This window comes from Sitophilus oryzae, unplaced genomic scaffold (genome assembly GCF_002938485.1).
Source record: "Sitophilus oryzae breed Bouriz unplaced genomic scaffold, Soryzae_2.0 scaffold_1870_pilon_pilon, whole genome shotgun sequence".
Classification (NCBI taxonomy): domain Eukaryota; kingdom Metazoa; phylum Arthropoda; class Insecta; order Coleoptera; family Curculionidae; genus Sitophilus; species Sitophilus oryzae.
Genome location: NW_022146580.1, coordinates 433,918 through 461,257, shown reverse-complemented (window position 1 = coordinate 461,257; position 27,340 = coordinate 433,918). Strand labels below are relative to the sequence as shown.

At 32.9% G+C, this 27,340-nt stretch overlaps 1 protein-coding gene across 1 annotated transcript in view; it reads right to left on the bottom strand.

Annotated features, from left to right (window-relative positions):
* The window catches only part of LOC115883376 (myelin transcription factor 1-like protein), a 361,128-nt gene that overhangs the window by 277,195 nt on the left and 56,593 nt on the right, over nt 1-27,340 (bottom strand). Inside the window, exon 2 of the mRNA XM_030901741.1 lies at nt 9,594-9,669. Coding sequence (XP_030757601.1) covers nt 9,594-9,669 — 76 coding nt within the window. The remainder of the gene's footprint in view (nt 1-9,593; nt 9,670-27,340) is intronic.

Here is a 27,340-nt window from a genome sequence, read left to right as displayed (position 1 = left end):
GGGTCGAAATATACAACCCCTAAAATATTTGCACTTATTTAAGACTCATCCTGGGTATAAATAATCTATTAATAAAAAAAATAACCCTATACTTCTTTCCCCCCAAAAAAATCCTTCCAAAATTCGACCATCCATCCCCAAAACAAAAATACATTCGGCCGGCCTGCCGCCAGCTCAATTAATCAATAAAACAGTAAAACGCTCCCCCACCCCCCTACTTACACCCCATCCCACCTCACCCCACCCTTAAGAGAGCCGCCGTTACCGCGCTCCACGACGAGCGTTGTGCGCGAGAAGCATCGGCGGGGTGGGGGGCGGTAAGTTCGAGAGGGGAGTACGTAGTGGGGTCGCGGCGGCTGGCAAAGAAGGACGAGGGAGGGGGATGGGGTTAAGGCAGCGGGGGGGAAGAGGCTAGCAGGGTGCTGCTGCGGTTTCGAGATGCTGGCCGAAGGTGGTGGGAGGGAGGAGGAGGTGGCAACAGCGCGGCGCGGACTATGATGACGATGTCGTGTTGTATCGGGTATCGGAGTAAAGATGTTGGGGGATTGTTTTGGGATGGGGTAGGTTAGGGTTAATAAGATGGAGGGTCAGTATAGGGATGCAGAAAGAAAACTTGGAGAGGCGATTTTTTGTATCTTCTAACGCACATTATTACTATAGAGTCTGTCCACTATTTCGTTGTACACCTGTATTGATTCAACTTCGACTGATGCATTCATAATCTCATAGACTGTCAATACTCGGAGACTGGAAAACTATGATACTTCCAAGGCTCTAAGTATTTTCTATCTCTATACACTTTAAGACCAATCTCGTCACGCTAATATCATTTACAGAGACATAGATATATTCTTCCAATATAATTTCCAATGTAAACCCAGCGAGGGACACTTCTCTGTCCCTAAAACACCTCCTAATAACCACTGTATAATCACTATCTTCCCTCGCAATCCTCTCCGCAGCGTCCTAAAGGAACCGACGCGCCGAGGGCTTCCCCGAAATCCACCCTAACCTCTCTGGCTCCCCGCGTTGCCTCTTTCCTATGTATTTATTCATATCTGCGAGCCAGATGATGTTATAAATAGAGCCCGAAAGTCGCGCTACGTTTTCTATCTAAATCACGCCGACATATTGCGATGTGTGGCAGAGGTTCGCAGCCTGCCAAATAAATTAGAGGCCGAGATGATTTCGAAGGGAAACAGGACCGGAACTAGAAGAAAAAAGTGTTCATAATTGGTCTTGGTATGAAAGTCGTTTTCTAATTAAGGCTGTATTCCGTTGTAAAACCAGGCAAACCAGACCGGTAAACTACGGTAAAGAGCGGTTCCTAAAAAACATCGGTTTGATACGGAACAGTTTGGTAAAATACTGGAAACGTCAAATGTTGACGTTTTCTAAATTTCAATACCTCTATTATAAAATTTATCTTTTATGCATTTTTAATGTACCTATTCTCTGCTTTTATGTTTGCTTCTTCTTTTCAATGGTGTTTAATATTGAAAAGTACTTTATTAATAAACTGTTAAACTCGTTAGACAGCTCAAGTGAAGATTTGCAGGTCCAATATTAAAACAGATCAATAATAAATAAGCAAATCTAATCAATATTTATATTTTTCTAGCTTACAAAACATTCACGATTACTTGTTGTCTTGTTTTTCATGTTTTCTTTAAATGTTGCTGACTTTAAAAAAAAATGGCTGCATGATAAGTTTAAATGGTCCTAAAAAGTAATTCTATTTAGTTAATAAATTTATTTACCTTTACTGTCCACTTCCATTGCTTTTGGATGTAAATATAAAATATTATTACAAATTTTAGAAATTAAATGAGAATTTCACTGGAACTTTCAATATTTGCTTAATTGCTGTCACATAAATGACATTGATTGACAAACAAAACCAGAATAAACTAACCTTCTCGCGCTGGTTAGTTTGGTGACAGTTATAACCGAATATTTCAGGAACCGTGTTCCTTAATAAAAAAAAACTTTCAGGAAACCGATCGAAACGGAACAAAACCATAACCAAGGTAAGCAACGGAATACACCCTAAATTTTCAGTGACGAATCTTATCATCATTATCATCATCATTTTCAGATTTTCATCAACCATTTCCAATAAAGCTTCATTCAGAAGCTCGTAATTAGTGGAATAAATTAGTGGTTTCAATTAGCGTAGAAGTTATGTAAAATTTGGAAAATATGTTTGTTATAATAATGCTTTTATTTATTCACTAATAAAGAATATGCATTCCTTCGGAAACTCTCTATATATTTATCTAGTAATGCTAAAACACTCTATTTGAAAGTCGATTAGAGAAAATAGTATGATTCATTGGCAAGCGATGTAAATATTTGTGATCAGGTGAAATTGTGATGTAAGAGCAGGCTTAGCCTCTCGGCGGCGAGTCAGTAGTAGACGGGCCGGCGGGCTGTGTAGTGTTGTGTTTTGTCACAGAGCTGACAACTGGGGGTTGCGATTCTTTTGACTATCATAGTTGCGAGTCGTTTGACTGTAAGGCAACGCGGTCGTTTGACCACAAGAAGAAAACATCTTGTGACGTCCTGCCTTCGAGTTGGTCTTGAGAGTTTGAGATCTTCATAGTGTCTTCTCGATTGACGATGCGGCGTTGGGGTAGTGAGGTACTCCAATTAACCTATTCGATTGGGATGCGAATCTGTTTAGCGGCAGATTTGCGTCCGGGGGAAGCCCCTATACTATTTCAGGTGACACTAGCTAGTTGTTGAAGATTATTAACCAATAGATCCGAATAATATTTGAATTAGAGGGAAGATATGGAATGGGATATATTAAAGAGAATGTCAGTGATGTCAGTGGCTAGGGGGCGGAGTACCCCCGGGTGAGTTTTACTATTTAACTATCAATTTTATCCAGATAAGTAAATGTTTGTTTTGTTATTTTCATGTACAATGAGAGAGTGCTTGCCAATGACCAACTAAATGGATATTTGAGGTGAATTTGCATTGTGAGACCCGGTTGAGTAAGCCCCAGGAATCAGCGATTTTATAGTTAGTTTCTTTAATTTCAATGTAAGCATTAAGAACGTCAAAATTAGTAGAAGAAATTTTTAATTAGTAGAAAAAGTTATCAAACTTTTAACTTTTCCACTAATTATACTTCAAAATTTGCCAGAAATGTCATTTTGACCTTTGAAAAAGGTGAAAATTGTGGTTATAAATCAAAAGTTGATTGTTTTATAAGCTAAATATCAGACTTTCTCTTTTGCTAGGATATTCTATTAATTTTATTTGTCTTTTTTAAACATTGTGAATGATCGTAAACTAAAAAGTATAAAATGTAATTGAAACCACTAATTGCAGTAGTGGTAGATTTTCCCAGAGATATCCTACATGCTTATTATTAGCAGAATATAGTATGTCATTTAGTTCTAGCGCTAGTCACAAGTTTATGACGTTTTTAGGACTAAGACTAAAATTAAATTGCAAAAATAAATTGTGGACTAAATACGGACCTGTCTTTCTCCTAGAACGAATATACGAGATGCGGCTGAACGCGATGAATACTAATAAAATTGTAATTTTGCCTAGACAGCGGTTTGGCATCTGCATATTTTATTAAGGTTTTTGCCTTCGATGTTCACGTGATTTCATAGTTCTAGTGGTGTAGTGGTTATATAAATTTAAAAAAGAAGAAAGAATTTATTGGGCAAGTCTATAGTCACGATAACATCTTTTGTTTATATAAATTTATACAGTCTCTCCTATTCAAAAACGAACAAATAAAAAAACTATTAAGTCTTTTCAAAATAAAACACCAATTCACTAAAACACTTTAAAAAAATCACAAATCTAAGATTTGTCAGCGTTCATGGCACACAGGGCACAGAATAGATTATAACAACGCCAAAATTATAATGAAAGAAGCGATAGCCTCTAAAGGAAAAATAAAAAAGGCTTTTTTAATACAATCTATTAAAAATAAATGTATGCTCATGCATCTGTAGATATTCTTCTTTGATTTTAAAGAACATAACATAAATAAACATAACATTTAAAATAATCATACAGAAAGTGTGAAGCTTTTTGGTTTTGCCTTACTAAGTAATTGTTATCAGGTAGTAATTGTTAATTTTGAAGTTTATCTTGATATAATGTCATTTTAACAGAACGTCAATGATTTTTGTAGACGTGTCTGTTTTAAAAAAAACTAAAGTGTTCTCGAATACTTGCATTTAAATATTCTAAATAGTTTTTTTCTTTATTCTTTGTATTTTTTTTGCTTCCCACGACGCGACGGAAATAGATAAACTTTCCGAAACGTTAAGCATTTTTTTGTTTGTTAGGCAAGTTTATTTATCAGTAAACCTAATTGCTGACAAGTAGTCTGGGCAGTGTTTACAAAAGTAACTATTTTATTTTGTAGACCAGTAGACATGTAGACATTTATAATGGTGATGATAAAGCAAAGCAAGAATTTCAAACCAAACCACAAACATGCAAACTGGATAAATTTTTCTCACATTTATGTCAGCATGAGAAAAAAAAATATGGCGATATTATTATATAACTTGGTAATATTTGAGGGATAGTTTTAATATCGGAAGCAGAATCGTGGTTAAAAAATTACGCAACTTTTTGGAACACCCTGTATGATTTTTTAAAATATTTCAAAATATGTAAAAAAAAACAAATAAATTATGCTTGTCCAAGCGTTTTCCCGAAAGACTAACCATTTTTAAATAACAAATATTGTAATATTTGAGGGGCGTTTTCACCCTCCTGGAATTTGAGATTCGAGAAACCGCTCCTTAACCTCTACACCCCACAGTCAATCCGTTTACCAAAAATCAGCTTTAAACGTCAAGCAGTTTAAGCAGAATCGTGATTACTCAATGGTCATATTTTATGAAACACCCTGTATAAATTTACAAAAAATCTTAAAATATGTAAAACAACAAAATAAAATATACGTGTTTAAGAGTTTTTTCCGAAAAACTCACCGGTTTTTAAATAAAAAATATTTTAATATTTGAGGGATAGTTTCACCCCCTTAGAATTCGAGTTTCGAAAAATCCCTTTCTATCGAACCTCTACACCCTAAAGTCAATCTGTTTTCCAAAAATCAGCTTTTTACGTCAAGCGCTTTAAGCAGGATCGTGATTAATCAATGACCAGATTTTTCAAAACACTATGTATACATTTTTAAAAAATCTTAAAATATGTAAAAAAACAAAATAAAATATACGTGTTTAAGCGTTTTTTCGGAAACTTGACCGTTTTTTAAATAAAAAAATATTGTAATATTTGAGGGGTGGTTTCACCTTCTTGGAACTGGAATTTCGAAAAATCCCTTCTTATGGAACCTCTACACCCTAGAATCAACCTGTATGCCAAAATTGAGCTTCTTACGTTGAGTGGTTTGAGCAGGATCGTGATTAATCAGTATGTCAGTCACCTAAGAATTTTATATATTAATATAGATTTTCTTGCAGTGGCGAAATACACATATAAGATTTTTTTGGAGAGATGAATCCGCCACATCGGTATACACATTTTTTTAAAACACTTTACTTTTACCGAGTATGTTCAGCATCAGCAGATGATTAAAACTAAATATCTACAAATTCAGCGTTTTTATAGACGCTCGGTTGGTATCGACTAAATGTGAAAAAATTCGCCTTACTATTCTTTAATTGCTATTCTTGAACTACTAATTTCATATCTACTGTTGGTAAGTAAGTGAAAAATTAGATAGTCTAAATAAGTAAAACACAGTGGAAAGATTTTTTTTTCAAAAAAATCCCTCTTACCGCAATCCAAATATAATTACTAAACCTACAAAAGATCCATCCCGAAGCAACCAGGAAAGAATTTCCTCATTACTCCCTTGTCCCTCTCTAGGGCTAATTACATCACGGACAAGGACAGAGAGCGGGCACTAACTGCATCAGCCTGCATACTTTATCAACCCTTTTCCACTGGCAGTAGCAGCGTCGCTCTCTAATATGATTTGTTCTGTGAACGGTGACTTGGTAGGAATCCACGGCGGTCTTTGGCTTTCGCTCCGAATTTTATCTTAATAAGATCAAGAGACGCGCGGCTTTGATGTAATTCCGGGCGATAACCGGCATGGCGGCTGGCTTGCCGGATTTTAGAAATTTCCAGACCAAAAATTAGTGTCGTTTTAGTCGGCGGAGTCGCGGAGAAGGAGGGTTGGATGAAAGAAAAGGGTTGATGCGGGTCTAAATAAATGAGTTCGTAAAGTTCTTGACTTATATTGATAAATTAATATATATATATATATATATATATATATATATATATATATATATATATATATATATATATATATATATATATATATATATATATATATATATATATATATATATATATATATATATATATATATATATAAAATGAACAAAATTCTTACAGCTTTAGTGTATATTAATAAATAATATTTTCTTGCCTTTAGCTGTGTATTTTTTCTAATTTCGAAAAAATCGAAAGTAGAGAAAAATTAAAAAATAAAAAGTAAAAAGAAAATTGTTTTGCTTGTCGTAAAGGGGGAACCAAGCTCCACTCCCACAACCGGTTTCTGGGCCTACCCTTCATCAGGTGGGCTGTCCAGGGGCTGGTTCTCACCGATACGGCAAGCAAAACTTCTTCTATCTACAGACGATCTCGTAAAGTGTCGGTGAGATATTAGTGCATCTCCCGTCAAAAGATGGTAAAGAGCGTTTTTCGGCCCCGCTCAAATATATGAAATGAACAAAATTCTTACAGCTTTAGTGTATATTAATAAATAATATTTTCTTGCCTTTAGCTGTGTATTTTTTCTAATTTCGAAAAATCGAAAGTAGAGAAAAAATTAAAAAAAAATAAAAAGTAAAAAGAAAATTGTTTTGCTTGTCGTAAAGGGGGGAACCAAGCTCCACTCCCACAACCGGTTTCTGGGCCATCTCTTACCATCTTTTGACGGGAGATGCACTAATATCTCACCGACACTTTACGACATCGTCTGTAGATATAGAAGAAGTTTTGCTTGCCGTATCGGTGAGAACCAGCCCCTGGACACCCCACCTGATGAAGGGTAGGCCCAGAAACCGGTTGTGGGAGTGGGCTTGGTTCCCCCTTTACGACAAGCAAAACAATTTCCCTCTTTACTTTTTATTTTTTTTAATTTTTCTCTACTTTCGATTTTCGAAATTAGAAAAATACACAGCCAAATATTTATAATGCTAAAATATATATATATATATATATATATATATATATATATATATATATATATATATATATATATATATATATATATATATATATATATATATATATATATATATATATATATATATATATATATATATATATATATATATATATATATTCTATATCGAATGGTTTCATTCGAATAAAATCATTCATTCATTTGTATACTAAAGCATATGTGACAACCTCGCCGTGCGACTAAATGGTTATCGTTAAGCCACGACTATCGAATGCTTTTGATAAATGAAATTTAGTATTCGTTTGATTTTTGTCTGCGTCAGTGCATTATTAGTTCTTCCAAATTTTTATAACTTGCCTTCTAAATACTGTGCTATTTTTGCGTTTATTAAAATATTTAAAATACTATAGTAGTAGTGTTTTTTTTAATTGACGATTGTGTACGTGTGCAGGTGGTCAAAATTTTTCCGAAAGTTTCTGTGATTTTCCGATCTTTCAATTATTTAATTTTATACGGTATATGGTCTATTGATTGATTAAAGTTTTACACGTGCCAATTTAAAAAAAAGTTAACGATATTTGTATTTTGTTTATGCTAATTCTCTTACATGTAGATTTTTGCGGAGAAATATTTCATTTATTTTTTAAAGTAAATGCCAGTAAAAGCAAATATTATTTTTAAATACTAATACAAAGTAATACACATATATAATTTTGATTTCTAATTTTTTATTTATATTTTTCTTCTATTACACTGCATGCTTAGAAAATTAATAAATGTTTATATTTTATGGTTTTAAAATTTGTTGTTAATATAGCGAATTAGTTCTGTAATTATTATTATTTAATAAACCAACGTTGCCAAAAAATTTAGAGACTATATTATTTTTAAATAGGATCTAATATAAATAATTTTGACTTCTAATTTGTTGTTTATATTTTGCTACTACTTAAAAAAATGTTTATATTAAATGATTTTAAATTTTGGTGTTAATAGGTATAACAAATTATTACTGTTATTATTATTTATTAAACCAGTTTCGCTTAAACACATTAAAAATAATTTTCCTATATCCAAAATAAAAAGTATTATTGCAGTGTAACAACAGAATATTAATAAAAAAAAACTATAATACCAAAGAATAATATTCTTTGCTAATACCAACTAATACGAACATACGGCAACAGCGCCGTTCATAATGTATTTTCTGTGTAAATACTAGCACCTCAATAAAAAAAATAATGTGTCCTTATCTTTATATGACTCTGCAAAAAATCAAAGATGCCGGCTTCTGTCATAGCATTGCCACCGACCGCTGTCGGGTTTCTCGGAAAGAAACCTACGTTGCCGGGCGACAACTAAAATCCAGTTTATATTTTATTATAATCGATCTTGACGAATAAATGAATTTTACAAATGAATGGTTTTTGCTGCCGAATTAATATATTTCAAGGCAGATGACGCATCCATTCGATATTTTTATTCGATTAGTTTTCAACGAATGTTTTCTTACTAGCTATCGAATTATTCGAATGAATTGCAACTATCGAATGTTTCGATAGTATTCATTCGATAGTTCCCACTACTAGTAATTGCCCTTTAAAGCCTAAAACTCCAATATTCTCTCTATTTTAATTACTCAACATTCTTTCAACTTCCAAACCCTTCTTCAGGGCAAAGAAGGTATTAGAAAACTTTCTAAGAAACTCTGGCAATAGTTACACAGCACAGGAAAGGCATGCAAGACATCGATGACAACAATGTCCCTCTAAGTAGACGTAAACATGGATATTAATCACCCACGAACCAAAGAGCCAAAGTATTTACGCCCTAATGTCTTTTCAAATATTGACTTTGAAGGAAATCCCTGTACAAAAACGATTGTTCTTGTTTATACACAGTAAAGAAATCTAAAAAAGGGTTTAAGAAAGGCTAGATGGGAGTTTAACGGTGTTTTGTTTATGATTTTACGAATTTTTACGCTAGGAGGTCTTTAAAATGTCGTTAAGGACTAGAATGGACAGAAAATACGCTTTGATTGTTCTACTATGCGACAATAAATTTAAAATAGTTTGATAGTTTGTTGTTGTTTGGTTTTAATTAGAAAAGTTCGGTTCTTTATTAAAGGAAAATCTTTAAAGATTCCTTTTGTAATTGTAAAGGCATAAACAAATTAGAATTATAATTTTATTAGAATTAAAGAGGTATTTTTCGTAATATTTACATTTGTCAATAAGTATTACACAGAAATCTACATCACATTGTATTAAATATTCACAATAAAATGATCACATTAGGTAAAATTACAGGTATATCCTAGAACTATTTACAGTTTAAATTGTTTTGTTCTTTATTTGATGTTATACAAAAAACTTACCTCTCTTTCTTACAGCCTGTCTTGTTTCTGGCTCCTGCTCAGATTCACTACTGCTGCTTATGATGTAGAGAGGAGTCTGGAAATAAAAAACATCATCATTAGAAAATGCACCTTTAAAATCTTCTCAGATTGTACAAAAGCGTAGAGCTGCCATACCAACGTTAAAAAATACTTTTAGCAAAATATACAGTTTTTCTGTAAATTCTAAATTTATACTATTTCTGTAAATTTACAGATTTTCTGTAAATTTACACTTTTTCTGTAAATTTATACTTTTTCTGTAAATTACATGCAAAATATATTATACCGCAAGGCGACGCGACGTCTAGGCATTACAGAAAATCTGTAAATTTACAGAAAAAGTGTAAATTTACAGAAAAAGTGAAAATTTACAAAAAAATTGCAAATTTACAGAAAAGCTGTAAATTTACAGAAAATTGCAAATTTACAGAAAAAGTGCAAACTTAGAGAAAAGGTGTAAATTTACAAAAAAATTTCAAATTTACAGAAAAGTGTAAATTTGCAGAAAAAGTATAAATTTACAGAAAAAGTGAAAATTTACAAAAAAAATGCAAATTTACAGAAAAGCTGTAAAATTACAGAAAATTGCAAATTTACAGAAAAAGTGCAAACTTAGAGAAAAGGTGTAAATTTACAAAAAAATTTCAAATTTACAGAAAAAGTGTAAATTTACAGAAAAAGTGAAAATTTACAAAAAAATTGCAAATTTACAGAAAAGCTGTAAATTTACAGAAAATTGCAAATTTACAGAAAAAGTGCAAACTTAGAGAAAAGGTGTAAATTTACAAAAAAATTTCAAATTTACAGAAAAAGTGTAAATTTGCAGAAAAAGTATAAATTTACAGAAAAAGTGAAAATTTACAAAAAAAATGCAAATTTACAGAAAAGCTGTAAAATTACAGAAAATTGCAAATTTACAGAAAAAGTGCAAACTTAGAGAAAAGGTGTAAATTTACAAAAAAATTTCAAATTTACAGAAAAAGTGTAAATTTACAGAAAAAGTATAAATTTAGAGAAAAAGTGAATATTTACAAAAAAATTGCAAATTTACAGAAAAGCTGTAAATTTACAGAAAATTGCAAATTTACAGAGAAAGTGCAAACTTAGAGAAAAGGTGTAAATTTACAAAAAAAAATCAAATTTACAGAAAAAGTGTAAATTTACAGAAAAAGTATAAATTTACAGAAAAAGTGTAAATTTACAGAAAAAGTGTAAACTTACAGAAAATCTATAAATTTACAGAAAAAATTAAAATTTACAAAAAAATTGAAAACTTACAGAAAATCTGTAAATTTACAGAAAAGCTGTAAATTTACAGAAAAGTATAAACTTACAGAAAGAGTGTAAATTTTGCTAAAAATATATTTCAATGTTGCGATGGCAGCTCTACGCTTTCGTGGATCTGTTATACAATATAAAAATAAACCTATAGATATCCGCTCTTTTAAGTTTTATAGCATTCGAAAAACCAACGCCTTCACTCTCTAAAAAAACCGGAGAGCAGAAATCTCATTTAGGCTCTTACAAGACGAGGCCCTTTGTGGAGGTCAAATAAAGATCCCAAAAGGTGATTCCTATTATACTTAGGAGCGGTCTTTGTGCACGTGACCTGAAACAAGAAAAAACGTTGGCGGTATTAAGACTTCTCGGCACGTGCCCAGATTCAGTTACCTGGACTTATTGGCAGAGGGGAAGTGATGAAGAGATAGAGGGGGGAGTTGGTATTTCACAGAAGGAATGAAAATCTGCCTTGAGAGATTCTAGTCTTGCGTGATTTGATCAAAAAAAAATTATAGAGTATATTAAAAATACTTCGAAACATCTTAAAACTGTTTATTTTAAGATTCTCAGTAATTTATAGCATCAGAAAAGAATATTAGTTGGTAAATTGTATGCCAAATAAAATCAATCTCATCAACCATTCGTGTCATAAGCTTTGGTACAACTAATACCGGAGATGAAGAACTAACCTCTGTAAAACCGTTTCAGATACTGGCTTTTGTCCAAGCCATGAGAAAGATGGCACATGTTTTTTGAAACACCCGGTATAACTAACTTGGTTTTACATTAAATCTCAAAACTTTTTTACAGTGAAAGAACAGTTTTGCAAGATTTATTTTTAAATTTTACGTGTTTAATGAGATTAATAACCCTAAATAATTCTGAATAAAAAAGACAGCTATAACAGCCAAAACAATATGCAAATTAAAATAAAAATGGTCCGTCGTGATCAAAGAAAACACCAAAACAACCGTCACTCCTATACAACGTTTGTCTTCCACACACACACACACACACACAAAAATCCGACCCAAAAAGGACCTCATGTGTTAAAATGCATTTTTTAATCATTCCTCCAGACACCGCAACAGTGAAACAAAATGGTCGGGAGAAAAATGCGAGAGAAAAACACGTCAGAGCTGTCCGGCAGTGACAGCTAAGTTGCCCCCTTTCCCTGGAAACTCCCCAACTCACACCACTGTCCTGTCTGGGCCCCGTCTTTGTGTCCGGTCTGGAAATATTTTTTAGGAAAAATAAAGGACAAGCGGGCAAAAGTTTTTCCTGCGGCTCTGGACAATGGCCGACAGCGTTTATTTGGACAGCGTACAGCTGGACGTTAGAGAAATATGTTTTTTTTGTTATGTATTTTGATTTTAAAAGTATATGTTGTGCATTGATAGCAAAATAAGAGAATAATTATTTATTTTTGTATGTTTTATTTGGACATATTATGGTAAAAATAGATTAAATAAATATAAATAATAAATAAATACCGCTTTATTGTACATTATCTCATTTCTTTCGAGGTTTAGAAAAAAAATATTAAATATAAAAATTATAGGGATGGTTAAGATACACATTCTAAAATTATTTTAGAGTATACAGGGTGCTTCAAAAAAGTGTGGCGAATATAACATATGTTTTTTTAAATGCAACACTATATTTTTATTTCATTTTTAGATTTTGCGTAAAATTTTATAACTTTTTTATATATAATGTTATATACCTAAAATGAATAGTTTTTGTAATATTTAAATTTGTTTAAACAAATGTTAGTTTGCAGTGTAATAAAAAATTGTCAGTGATGCCGTTGTTTCTGAAGTTGGACAACTAAAATTTGGTAGGAGAATTTTATAGAGATATAGAGGAAAATCTTTGTAAAGATATTTTAGTTAGATGCTACAGGGTTTTCAAAATATATTTAGGAATTTCAACTACTTACAATTAAGAAATTTCAATTTTTTTAAATGGTACACCCTATATATTATCATTTTTTCTGATAGATTTTACAAAATTCTTCAACTTTTATTAAGTATGACATATACCTATTTTTAATAGTTTGCGATTTATTCCAATTTTTTCTATTTCTACCCATATTTTTAATACAGTTACGCTATATCATTATGGATGCAATGACAAAAAATAATAATTATCAAAATTTCATGTCTGTTAAGTTAAGAACAAAATTTGAATTTTGTCGTATGGTGGTAATGGTAGAGGTAATAGTTACATATTTTCCTGAAATGAATTAGTCAATGTGACTGATATACACGAACAAGCCAAGAAAATCATATTTTTTGGTTCAGTACTATATATTATATAGTGCTTTGCTAAGTACTATAAGAATAGATGTAGATTATCTAGAAAACATCTTCAATGTGTAATGGGATGGTTTGGCGCCAGTAGTAATATGGGCTTTACGAAATGAATTATAATCAGTCAAACATTATAGTCAGTCACTATACCAATAGTCTTCAACAATTAAGTAATTTAGTATTACCCTAATTAGGCGCTATTCGCCCCAAAATCCCCGTGTCATTTTTCATAATATAGAAATACACCAAGAAATTCACGACTGCGATTTTAGTTTATTTGAGTAAAGTTAATCAATCTTAACTAATACTAACAATTGTAACTAATTATGAGGCTACTTGTTAAAGATAAGTAATAAATAGTTTGTTTTGTCATGGTAACTATGATTTTATAGCGTAATTGTATTAAAAATATGGGTAAAAATAGAAAAAATTGGAATAAATCGCAAACTATTAAAAATAGGTATATGACATACTTAATAAAAGTTGAAGAGTTTTGTAAAATCTATCAGAAAAAATGATAATATATGGAGTGTCAAATATAAAAAATTTGAGATTTTTTAATTTTAATTAGTTGAAATTCATAAATATATTTTGAACTATTAATTTTAGGTATATAACATTATATATAAAAAAGTTATGGAATTTTACGCAAAATCTAAAAATTAAATAAATCATGGGGTGTTGCATTTAAAAAAAACATATGTTATATTCGCCACACTTTTTTGAAGCACCCTGTATACTCTATAATAATTTTAAAATGTGTGTCTTAACCTTCTCTATAACTTTTGTATTTAAAACTTTTTTGTAAACCTCGAAACAAATGAGATAATGGACTTTATCGTTGACTCACCCTGTACAGAAAGCCAAAATAGCTTCATCGACAAAGCATTTACAAAACAAACAAAAGCACAAAAAATATACAAATAATAAAAAAAATCATACAATACAAATCATACAATTCAAAAAAATTTACGTCATTAAAATTACTACATTAATACATGGAACATTGCAGAACACAAAAAAAGGCGTATCAATAAAATTTTACAATAGGAAAATTGTAAATGGATATAATCCATGATATAATCATTTAAGAGTCATAAAATATTAAATACTAGACTTTTAACCAGTGTGTCAGATAATCAAAATTTTAAAATTCAAAATTGTTCATGATTACATCATCAACAAAAAAGTCGTTCACCGCATATAGGGCTCTCTCCAGTAAGTATGATTTCAGAGCTTTGCGAAATGCGGGAAAGAACGAAATGATATTCAAAGGTAGATGATTTTACATTTTTGGCATTGTACAATATTGAGTCTTTAACTAGTTCTGAGCTCGGGGTTGGCAGATAAAGATCGTGCTCCGCGTTCCTAAGGGAATAGCAGATATGTGCTTGCGGATTAAGCAAACGGATTCAAAAATGAATAAAGAAGGAAGAGTCAGTATTTTGAATTTTTTAAAGAAATTCTGGCAGTGAGTTCTAGTGTTTAGTCCCAATAAATATCGAACTGCTCTCTTTTGAAGTTTGAAAATACGATCAAATTTTGTCGCGCAGCAAGTACCCCAGAATGGAAGGGCATAACGAAGATGCGACCCAAAAAGGGCATAATAGACTATTCTAGAGGTTGATAAGTTCAGTTCCTTAGAAACTGTTCATAGCGCAAAACAAGCAGCGCTTAGTTTCTATGACAAAGCTTTGATGTGCAAGTCCCATTTTAACGAGTTGTCTACAATAAGTCCTAAGAATTTCACAGAGTCCACGACGTCAATAGTGGTGTTATTAAGTACAAAAGGTTGTATAGTACTTTTATATGACAAAACTTTAGTTTTTGATAGTTTGAGGCATAGGATATTACCGACGCACTGTTACATGTCCCTCTGTATCTGAAGTTTGTTATTATAGAACTGTCATTTCCAATTTTCCCCGATTTACAGTCCGGAAAATCAAAGACTCTGGAAGCAGCCAGACGATTTTCAGCAAGCGAACAAACAAATAAATAAAATTCCGTTCAGTTAATTACGGTAATTGAAAAACGATCGACTGGTGACTCGGAAAGTCTCGGAAAGCCCGTGGAAAGTTTGGAAAAGCGACTCGTTTTGGTGAAAATGAAAAGGCAGGACCAGATTAAATCCCCTATTACGTTTCACAAACAGAATAAAAATATGAATATTTCAATAAAAATGTTATCTTTATATAGTTCAATATAAATGACATATTAAGTTGGGTACTAAGAACTGTAAGAACACCACTGTACGTTTCATAAGTGGTTGCCATATTGTAAAATTGTCTATATTAGCATTGCTAAAAATAGTATTGGTTGATACAAAAACGGCATCTTTAAATTTAGACTCCTTTGAATGAGGTTTTATGTGGACAAGCCTGGCTTCCGACCATTTTATGTTGCGGCGCTTAGATCACACAAGTTCTGGATACCTGACTTCGTGATTACACCTCTTTGGTTATATTTTTAAACTCTTTAAGTCGTACATTTAGAGGATGTTTTGTCTCTCATGGATTACTGAACGATCCCTTCCTAACAAATACAGGAGTTAGGCAGGGATGTGTCTTAGCGCCTCTCCTATTCAACATATTCATGGCAGCGCTCTCCATTATAGTGGACAGCAAACTGCAGGAGAGAGGTTTGGGCATTAGATACAGATACGACGGCGGTCTGTTCAACATAAAAAGACTCAGGGCAAAAACACGTACAAAATTCATCACAGAACTTCAATACGCTGATGACTGCGCTCTAGTTGCAGACACATTACAACAATTACAAGAAATGTTAAACACATATATTTGGGCATACGAGGCTTTGGGCCTTAAGCTAAACATCGACAAAACCAAAATCATGTGCAGTCCCCCGGAAGATCACAACAATGCTATAAAAATCGGAGAAGAGCTATTGGAATATGTAGCGGAATTCAATTACCTCGACAGTTTGATTTCGGAAAAGGTTAATATCGACTCAGAAATTCAGCACAGGATTAGCAGCGCCTCGGGAGCATTCTGGAAATTAAAAGACAGAGTTTTTTACAATCATGACTTGAGTACAAAAACGAAACTTGCAGTGTACCGAGCAATTATAATCCCCATCATGTTATATGGGAGCGAAACCTGGATGCCGTACCGCCGATACATGAAGGCATTAAACAAGTTGCAACATCTTAGACAACTCTTAAGAATCCGATGGTTCTATCATGTTTCAAACGTATCGGTCCTTGAAAAAGCTTACTGCGAGAGTATTGAAATCATGGTTACAAAATCCCGCTTAAGATGGACTGGTCACGTATGCAGAATGCAAGAAAACCGAATACCAAAATCTGTGCTTTACGGTGAGCTTATAGACGGTAAGAAGAGGCCGGAAAGACAACTCAAAACATACTACAAGGACATTTTCCACGAAAACCTAAAGGGGATTAACATGCAGAATGAGTGGGAAGAAACGGCTCACAGTAGAACTGAATGGAGAAGAATTGTAAACTGAGTTAACAGCGACAACCAAAAAGTAAAGAGGCAACAAAGCAATGAGATTTTTGAATGTCCGGAGTGCGGTAGGCAGATAACATCACGCATCGGGCTTTTCAGTCACAGAAAAGCTCATGAAAGAAAACTCCACATTACTGGAAACATTTAAATCAGTTACATTGTTATAATATTTGGCAATTTTCCTGATTTTTTCTGTTGTTCTGATTGAACTGGTGTATATTATTTATTTTAGATGAAGTAATTTACAGTCTAATATTAGTAACAATCTCAGCTTTTTCCCTCTTTGTCTAAATTAGAGAGATAGACTTTCTGTCGTTGCTTCTCCTCCAGTCCTAGGTTAAATAGTGACGTGTCGCCGACTACTAGATCGTTTTAGTCTCCATTACCGAGCCGTAAATATGTCGACAGAGGGTGGGACAGCGCAGGGAAGGAGTGAAATAAGGGAGAAACCGGGAGAAAAAGGACGTCGAGGAGAGGATAAATTCCCACCGTCGCCGTTTCCAAATGGGGAGACAAATTGGGAGACAAAAAGCGCGCCTAGACTGGTGTCCGGGACACTGGGACTCTCGCTGGGAGCGCCACGAATTATTAGCGTTGTTAGTAATTAATTTGAAAGATCCGGGAAGAGCGTTTCTGCTACTGTGTATACAGTAGAGGTGGGAATTCTAGTTCCTTGGGAGGAACTAGTTCCTTAGTTCTAGTTCATCCAGAGAAATAGTTCCTTGAACTAGGTCTTTAGTTCACAATAGTTCCTGACTAACATTGACATCCCCCTTGCTTGCTAATGCGTTTCGTTGTCATTCAGAACTATTCATAGTATGATCTGTATAATTTTTATAATGTACGGAGATATAACGAGACGTGTAATTGTGTGTGTTAAAAACATTTAGGTAAGTTTTATTGCAGATAAAAAAAATAAAAAAGAAACTCAAATCAGAGTTTAAAAAACTATATCACAAATCAATTGGAGCAAATAATTTTACGAAAAATTGCATTTTTCCTCACTTCATTTTTTTGTTTTTGTCTAAAAATTCAGAATATCTACTTCGTTTTATAAGATATTTCTTAATTTTAGGGACCTAAAGTGAAACATTCCCATAAAATATTTAAAAAACAAACTAAAAATCAAAAACAATATCCACGACAATTTTCTGTAATAATTACGCCGGCTGTGGCAATAGAGAAGGCCGAATCCATCGTCGTCGCCTTGTATTATATCTCGGATCTGCCAACTGAATAGATTCCCGTGAACTAGTCTTTTAATTAGTTCCTCTATGTCAGGTTCCGATAACATACAGCAGGCACTTCCCACGCCTGCCTAGCATCAATCGCGCTGACTGATCCATACGTAAACTAGTCTTTTATTTAGTTCCTCTAGTTCCTTTAGGTCCGGATCCTATATGATACGGCTGGCACTCCCCACACCTGCCTAGCATCGATCGCGCTGGCCCGATCCGTACGTACGTAAACAAGTCTTTTATTTAGTTCCTATAGGTCCGGATTCGATAACGTACGGCTGTCACTCCCCACTCCTGCCTACCATCGGGCTACGCGCACTGCCGCTGGCAGATCCGTCGCCGTCGCATATTATTATTTATATACAGGGTGAGTTTCCTACGATGTTCTCTATGGGTATCTCGGAAACTACTGGAGATAGAGAGTCGGTTAAATGGGGAAAGAATTGCAGTTTTGTGGAGTCATAAATATGCGCCTTTAAAATTTTTGAAAAAGTTCATGGCTTACTAGATATTTCGAAAAAAAACAAATTTCGGCTATTTTAAAAATTGTCCCTAATTCCATTATAAGCTTTTTTAGACAAAAAGTTTTGAGATAAAAGTTGTAGATAATCACATTCTTTATGAGACTGTGTCGTCCGTTTTCTTCTGTAGCCTGTCATTTTTGACATATGACACAAACATATGTTTTTTTAAATGGAAACCATAGTTGGCCATGACTTCATAAAAAGCGCCATTTTTTAAGCTTTTCAGCGATATAAGCTATAATATGTTTTCTTCGAAAAATTACTGAGTTATAGCCAATTCTTATCGTTTTTAAACAATTTCACTTAGTTAGCCATGGAAGTTAAGTTCAATCGTCGTTGCTCGCGAGTGGCGGTACTAGAGAAGTTTAATTAGTCGACCGGTCCTTTTATGAGAATAGGTAGTAATTCAGTTTTAAAAAGATACAACTCAAAACTATGGCGGAACATTTTCTAAAATAACTTAAAGTTATAAATTATAACAGAATAAGAATTGGCTATAACTAAATTTAACTTTCCTAACATGTCTTGAAAACCGGTCAACGTATCCTCGAAAATGTATGGTCAAGAAAAGTTGAACCAATAATTCTACACGCTTTTCTTCATTGGAAAAATTCATATTTAATTTTTGCTTACTTTAATTTACGAAGTTTGGATGTGACAGCTTCACATTTCTGAGAGCAAAGGTGATTAAACTTATTTCCATGGCTAAGTGAAATTGTTTAAAAATGATAAGAATTGGATATAACTCAGTAATTTTTCGAAGAAAACATATTATAGCTTATATTGCTGAAAAGCTTAAAAAATAGCGCTTTCTATGAAGTCATGGCCAACTATGGTTTCCATTTAAAAAAACATATGTTTGTGTCATATGTCAAAAATGACAGGCTTTAGAAGAAAACGGAGGACAAATTCTCATAAAAGATATGATGATCTACAACTTTTATCTGAAAACTTTTTGTCTAAAATAGCTTATAATGGAATTAGGAACAATTTTTAAAATAGCCGAAATTTGTTTTTTTCGAAATATCTAGTAAGCCATGAACTTTTTCAAAAATCTGAAAGGCGCATATTTGTGACCCCACAAAACTGCAATTCTTTCCCTATTTAACCGACTCTCTATCTCCAGTAGTTTCCGAAATACCCATAGAGAACATCGTAGGAAACTCACCCTGTATATCGGTCACAGTCTCGATCCCGGAATAGGTCCTGAGGAACTAGTTCTTTGAGAAACCAGGAACTAGTTCCTTTCATTCCGGGGTCGGAATAGTTCATTGGAACTAGTTCGTTCACGAACTACACACCTCTAGTATACAGTGGCTATCGAAATCTATAGCTAAAAAGTATTATTTATAAAAATATGTATTGGATTGTGGGGATGACATTGAGGGATTTGTTCTATTCTTTGTTCTCGGCGCACTCAATGATGAAGTGTTCTGGTATTTCCCCACAGAATCTGCATTCAGACAATTCGAAGATTGGTTTTACTTAAATCAAGTTCTGAGGAATTTCTTCGAATGTCTTGGAACGTTGGAGAATTCCCATTCCATAGGTTACGGATGGAGTCTTCCAAGTTCTTGTGTTCTGCTTTAAGCTGGTTTCCACTTGGGAAGCAGGACCGTTTTGCTCCAGTTAGTAAAGATGGAAGAGATTGGTGCCATCATTACAACATTTCGTAAATTACTCAACATTGTTTCCGGTAATTGTCTTTTGATTTGAGGAAATAATTTTATTGGCGGCTATTGATGATGAAGAATGCATTTTTCTCAAAAAAGTGTTTCCTCTTGTAAATACCATCCGGGGACATACTGTACCGGGTGTCCCACTAATATCTCTCGGCAGTATCTCGGAAAGTATTGGCCGTAGAACCTGAGGAAAAAAATATTTTTAACTAAAGAAGCCATGAGAAATTGCTGGAAATTATTTTCAAGTTTGCAGTGTGGCCGCTAGAGGGCGCAACTGCTACGGCAAATAAGAAAAAGCAATTTTTACAAAATTCTGCCTAGATAAGGGCTACTATGAATAATAGCTTCATAATTTTAAGAAAATTTCGGACTTTTTTTTGTCAGAACCATTTTTCCCTATCTGCTAAAATAAAGTGGTGGGGGAAGGTTAGAGCTGTTTTTAGTTAAATGTTAATAACTCCGGACTGGATGACCGGAATCTAACAAGTGAGGGCTCGTTTAAAAGAGCGTTTCGTATTCTATATAAAACCATATAAACAATAATAATGTGCCTTTAACAGTAGACGCTAGAGGGCGCTGTCTTGCGATTTAACAAACAATGCGGGATTTCCCAAAAAAATTAAAAACAACTGTATATGTAATTTCAGCTGATTGTAAGGAGGAATAAAAGTTTAAGAAGTCAGTGAAAACCGCATCTTGATATCTTTTTTCAATCCGAAGATATTAGCAAAAATATAATAAATACGAAAAAATTTGCTCTTAACTATCTTATTTTTATAACACGGTATCAGTAGCCCTCTAGATTATACCCATTTTAACAAAAAAAAAAGATAGAAACAGTTAGTTTATTTTAATATCAACGAAATACCATAATACCAGATGTAATTTTAATATCTAATAATTAAGATATTAATAACAGTGAACAAGAAACGATGATTCAGTGAAGTCATGGTAGGCTTTGGAAAAAAGTTGCTTTTGACGTAATAGTATAAACGTCAAATTGTTATTAGGAGGAAAAGGCACATAAAGAAGAAGAAAATCTAAAACAAATATTTTATAATTTTTTTAAAGTGAAACGCGCGATGGGAGTTAAAAGTAAGTAAGTAAGCAGTTTTTTAACCCACAATATTTTTTTACTAATTAAAAATAATCGACTCTAAACTTTTAAACGAAAATCTTTCTCTTTTCCTGAATGTAGCGCATAAAATTGAGCGGGAGCTATCCGATCCAGGTACCGGCATCGGCAGCTGCTGCAAATAAAAATACAAAAGGAAATAAGACGGAAAAGCGGAAGAAAAACTACCGGCCCGGATTTGTAGGCTATTACGACGAAGGATTTTACACCTATTTAACTTTAAATGGTCGCCGGAAAGAAAATGGAAACGATTGGCGGCGATAAATTGTTCGTTGTTTTTAAATTTAGCGAGAGGAAATCGGAATTTGTTCGATTTGGGCGATGGTTTTGCTTTATTTTGTTGAAGAAATTCGACGAAATACAAATTTCGAAAGTTTTTTTGTTTGCTTTAATTTGTTGTAGAAATACGACAAAATACAAATTGTACTGTAATTTTTGTCTGTCCTTCTTGCCTAGATGTCCTGATGTCTATATTGGGTAGAGAACATATTATAAAAAATGTCTATACCTATGTGGCAGATTCATCTCTCAAAAAAATAAAAATAAATAATAACAGAATAGTTGCATTTAAATATTTTTGTCATACGCTCCCAAAAACAGCTATTTTACGGACTCATTTCAGTCCGTAAAATGTTTCTTTTTCGGCCTAGGCCGTAAAGGTCGTCATGGCAACCTTTATGGACTAAAATGTCTAAATTCGTTATTTGGTTGTTTTATTTTGTCATTCGAAATTTGTCACAAAATCACATAAAATTATACATATATATTTATAATTAAATTATTAAATACTAACAATATCAAAAAGCTAAGTTATTTGTTTAAAGTAAGTACCTAGGTACCTATTTAAAAGAGGCTTTTAAATTAAAATATTCTTAAATTACAGTCACAAACATTCAAACCATCGTCAATTTGGTCGAAATATTCCATGCTGAGAGCAGTGTTAAGTGTTAAAGAAGATATTTATATTGACAAATTTCCAAAACTTATTGCTTTTTTGAAGAGGAATTCGGTTGGTTACGAGCCTAAAAAGTCTAAGGTTTTGTCCATAAAAGAGATCGGTGATTTTTTGGCCACGGCTAGTGATGAAACTTATTTACTTACTAAGGTAAGTTTGCGATAATGATTTTTAAAATATATAGATGGTTTCTTATTCCATTGTATTTGATTTTTAAATTATTAAATACTAACAATATCAAAAGCTAAGTTATTTGGAAAAATAAAAATGAAATGAACAATTTTGTGCATTTTGAAAACTTGCATCTGCAATCGAAACGACTCCTCCATTGGCAGGTAAATTTACTTTCTGATGAGGTGGAGTAAATGCGAACGATGATGTACTTGGTAATACATCCGTGGAAGTGGTCGCGATTTTCTTTTCCCCCATTAGCAGTTTGCAAACTTTCTTCTTTTTCTCAATAGATTCTTCTATGTAACCTTCGGCCACTGTGGACGACCTAAATAATTATTGTTGTTTAGAACAAGATCGGAAAATATTAAAATTTTTACCTCCAACCTCCTAGGCGTTTCAGCGATGTAAAATCCACATCTGCATCTGCAGCAAGAGTAGCAGAACTACGTCGGAAACAATGACCTGTATATTCGTTTGGGTTCGACAACTTTAAAAATGCTGCTACAATCGATGGCATCTTCCCAAATGAATGAATGCCGACTCGTTGCACGGTGCATTTTCCTTTACGATAAGAGATGAAGACATAATCATGTGGTACATTTTTTGGCCTAAGACAAGCATATTTTCTATACAACTCAACTGGATTGACAACGTTCCCTTCGTTCACCACCGGAAACACTCTTTTGATATTAGTTTTTGTATCCGCAAGGGTAACTAAAAGGCAGCTGTTGTCTTTTTCTATGATGTCTTGCACTCGTAGAGAGTACAATTCTTCTCTTCTACATGCTCACAAAGGCCAATGACAAGAGCTACCTAAAAATCAAATACAATGGAATAAGAAACCATCTATATATTTTAAAAATCATTATCGCAAACTTACCTTAGTAAGTAAATAAGTTTCATCACTAGCCGTGGCCAAAAAATCACCGATCTCTTTTATGGACAAAACCTTAGACTTTTAGGCTCGTAACCAACCGAATTCCTCTTCAAAAAAAGCAATAAGTTTTGGAAATTTGTCAATATAAATATCTTCTTTAACACTTAACACTGCTCTCAGCATGGAATATTTCGACCAAATTGACGATGGTTTGAATGTTTGTGACTGTAATTTAAGAATATTTTAATTTAAAAGCCTCTTTTAAATAGGTACCTAGGTACTTACTTTTCGTGGAAATAATTTAGCAATACATCTTCATTTACAACGAATACGCCATTTTTGTCTTTCCATTCATTAAAAACATCATATTCTTTCTGGTAAATGGCACGAGACTTCACAGGAAGTAAATCCAACACGATTTCTTTGGCCTTATTAGCAATATGTTCGGGATTTTGGAACATTTTAAAATTGTTGATGAATTTGTGTGATTTTGTGACAAATTTCGAATGACATGTCAAAATGCGATGAAATAAACAAACTCGTTACTAAGATATGAATTTATAAGCCAACTTTTTCAAACATTATAATTTCAAATATGGAAAATTTGCAAATATGCGTTCTAAAAAACTGTAAAAAGCGTATGACAAAAAATAGTGTATGTAACACGTACCTAAATTATGTTTTTTAGGACTCATCTACTATTTCGGACTCGGCTAACGCCTCGTCCGCAAACAGTAATGATTCGTCCTAAAAAACATCATTTTAGGTACTAGTTACATAAATAGCTATTTCAATAGTTTTTTTTTCTTTATTCTTTGTATTTTTTTGCTTCCGGCTACGAAAAGATAAACTTTCTGAAACTTTAAGCATTTTATTGTTCGATAGACAAATTTGTTTATAGTCTGTCCAACGACAAGATCCTTGACAGTGATAGATGTGTCTATCATTTTAATTTCAAAGTAGTTTATTTTATTTAACAAAGAAATAAGTTGGTACAACTGGAACGCATAGCAGGAAATTTGCCAGAAATTAATACAATTTTTAAAATTTGACTGATAAGTGATTACGTGATTACTTCAAAATATTGCGAAAAAAAAACTGTATAAAACTGAAAAAACGTAATCGAGTTATTTTATTAAAAAAAACGGTATGTGTTAATACAAAACAAACAAGAACAAAACACCACATACCAAAAAATATAAAAAAGAACTATTTCTTACTTTCAAACTATCCTTGTAGCATATTATACGAGATGCACTGTTCTACGACGAGATGGTATACAAACTTTATTGGTGTATAAGGCTTTTTGCCTGGGCAGCGACTAATAACTATACTGTGCTCTGGGTCTACAGTTAATTTCCCCTCGATTTTTCCTCCACTTGACTTCAAAAGAGACAAAACACACGTAATAACACGAATCAAAATGCATCATTTTCCAAAACGCAGATATTTGACATAAGTTGACACAAAATTATAACCTATAATTTGGAAAGACTTTGACAAACCTCAAAAATCTAAAGGCGAGTTGATACGCATCGGCGTCCGTTTGTCGTTCCGTCAAACCAATAAAATTGAAATATGATCTGTAATTTTTGAAATAAACCAAAAAAACTGGTTAAAAACCAAAAGAGATGACGTATGACGGATTTATATTTACACTCATCCATAGTTAAGTTAAAAAATATTAGAAACTTTTTTTTTAGTAAAATAAATAGATTGGTATGGGACGTCATCTGATTTTCTTCTATCATCGTCTATCGAAATCTTACCTGAGAAAAAAAAATAGAGATCAGTAAACCTAATTGCTGACAAGTAATCTCCGTTGGACTAACGCAGCAGTGTTTACAAAAAATATTTTATTTTATTTTGTAGATTTTCTTGCAGCGGCGAAATACCCATACAGGATTTTTTTAGAGAGAACATATTCTTTTACCATTATACAGTTTTTTTATTAATACTTAATAGTATGCCTTTATAATTTCTCGTGTTATTAAAGAATTACTCTGCATAATACAAACACTAATTTTAACATCGCCAAGCCCTTACACAGCTCCTTCAAAACACCCTTTCGACACTCAGCGAACGTCTTGACCGGTGGTGGTCAAGCCAAGGGCCGGAAGTGCATTACTTCCGGTCCGCGGAGCGTGATAATGTATTATCGTGCAGAACAACGCTCCCTGTTTGTCTCTCTCTCTCTCACACACACACTATTATCCATAGCCGGTTGCCTAAGGGAGGCAATCTGAGCGGCTCTATAGCCGACAAGGTTCGTGGAGAGGGACCCTTACCTTACCTAAATGTTTATTCTAATTTAGACTAGGTTGAATACTAATAATATTGTGTATTACAATGGAATCGGTTTGATTGTTTTTTTTAACATTGGCTTCAAGAATAAATGTATTTTTTTTTAATTTCTAATATAATAATAATATAAAAAAAATATAAACCCTTCCCGGACACAAACGGTACATTGTGAAAGAGGAGATTATAGAGAGAAACACGCCCTATAACATAGGATACAACATTTTAATGAACAGTGCTTTCCATAAAATCAATTAAATGAAAAATATACGAAATAATATACATGTACTGATTTCTTTCGAAAATCGACAACTATGAACACTTCCCGGACACAAACGGTACATTCTGAAACAGGAAATTGTAGAGAGAAACAAGCCCTATAACATAGGATGCAACATTTTAATGAACAGTGCTGTCCATAAAATCAATAAAATGAAAAATATACGAAATAATATACATGTACTGATTTCTTTCGAAAATCGACAAATATGAAACTATGAACCTTTCCCGGACACAAACGGTACATTGTGAAACAGGAAATTGTAGAGAGAAACAAGCCCTATAACATAGGATACAACATTTTAACGAACAGTGCTTTCCATAAAATCAATAAAATGAAAAATATACGAAATAATATACATGTACTGATTTCTTTCGAAAATCGACAAATATGAAACTATGAACCCTTCCCGGACACAAACGGTACATTGTGAGACAGAAAATTGTAGAGAGAAACAAGCCCTATAACATAGGGTACAACATTTTAATGAACAGTGCTTTCCATAAAATTAATAAAATGAGAAATATACGAAATAATATACATGTACTGATTTCTTTCGAAAACCGACAACTATGAAACTATGAACCCTTCCCGGACACAAACGGTACATTGTGAGACAGAAAATTGTAGAGAGAAACAAGCCCTATAACATAGGGTACAACATTTTAATGAACAGTGCTTTCCATAAAATTAATAAAATGAAAAATATACGAAATAATATACATGTTCTGATTTCTTTCGAAAATCGACATCTATGAAACTATGAACCCTTCCTGGACACAAACGGTACATTGTGAGACAGGAAATTGTAGAGAGAAACAAGCCCTATAACATAGGATGCAACATTTTAATGAACAGTGCTTTCCATAAAACCAATAAAATAAAAAATATACGAAATAAAATAAATGTACAGATTTCTTTCGAAAATCGACATCTATGAAAATATGAACCCTTCCTGGACAGAAACGGTACATTGTGAAACAGGAAATTGTAGAGAGAAACAAGCCCTATAACATAGGATGCAACATTTTAATGAACAGTGCTTTCCATAAAATCAATAAAATGAAAAATATACGAAATAATATACATGTACTGATTTCTTTCGAAAATCGACAAATATGAAACTATGAACCTTTTTTCCGGACACAAACGGTACATTGTGAAACAGGAAATTGTAGAGAGAAACAAGCCCTATAACATAGGATACAACATTTTAACGAACAATGCTTTCCATAAAATCAATAAAATGAAAAATATACGAAATAATATACATGTACTGATTTTTTTCGAAAATCGACAAATATGAAACTATGAACCCTTCCCGGACACAAACTGTACATTGTGAAACAGGAAATTGTAGAGAGAAACAAGCACTATAACATAGGATGCAACATTTTAATGAACAGTGCTTTCCATAAAATCAATAAAATGAAAAATATACGAAATAATATACATGTACTGATTTCTTTCGAAAAT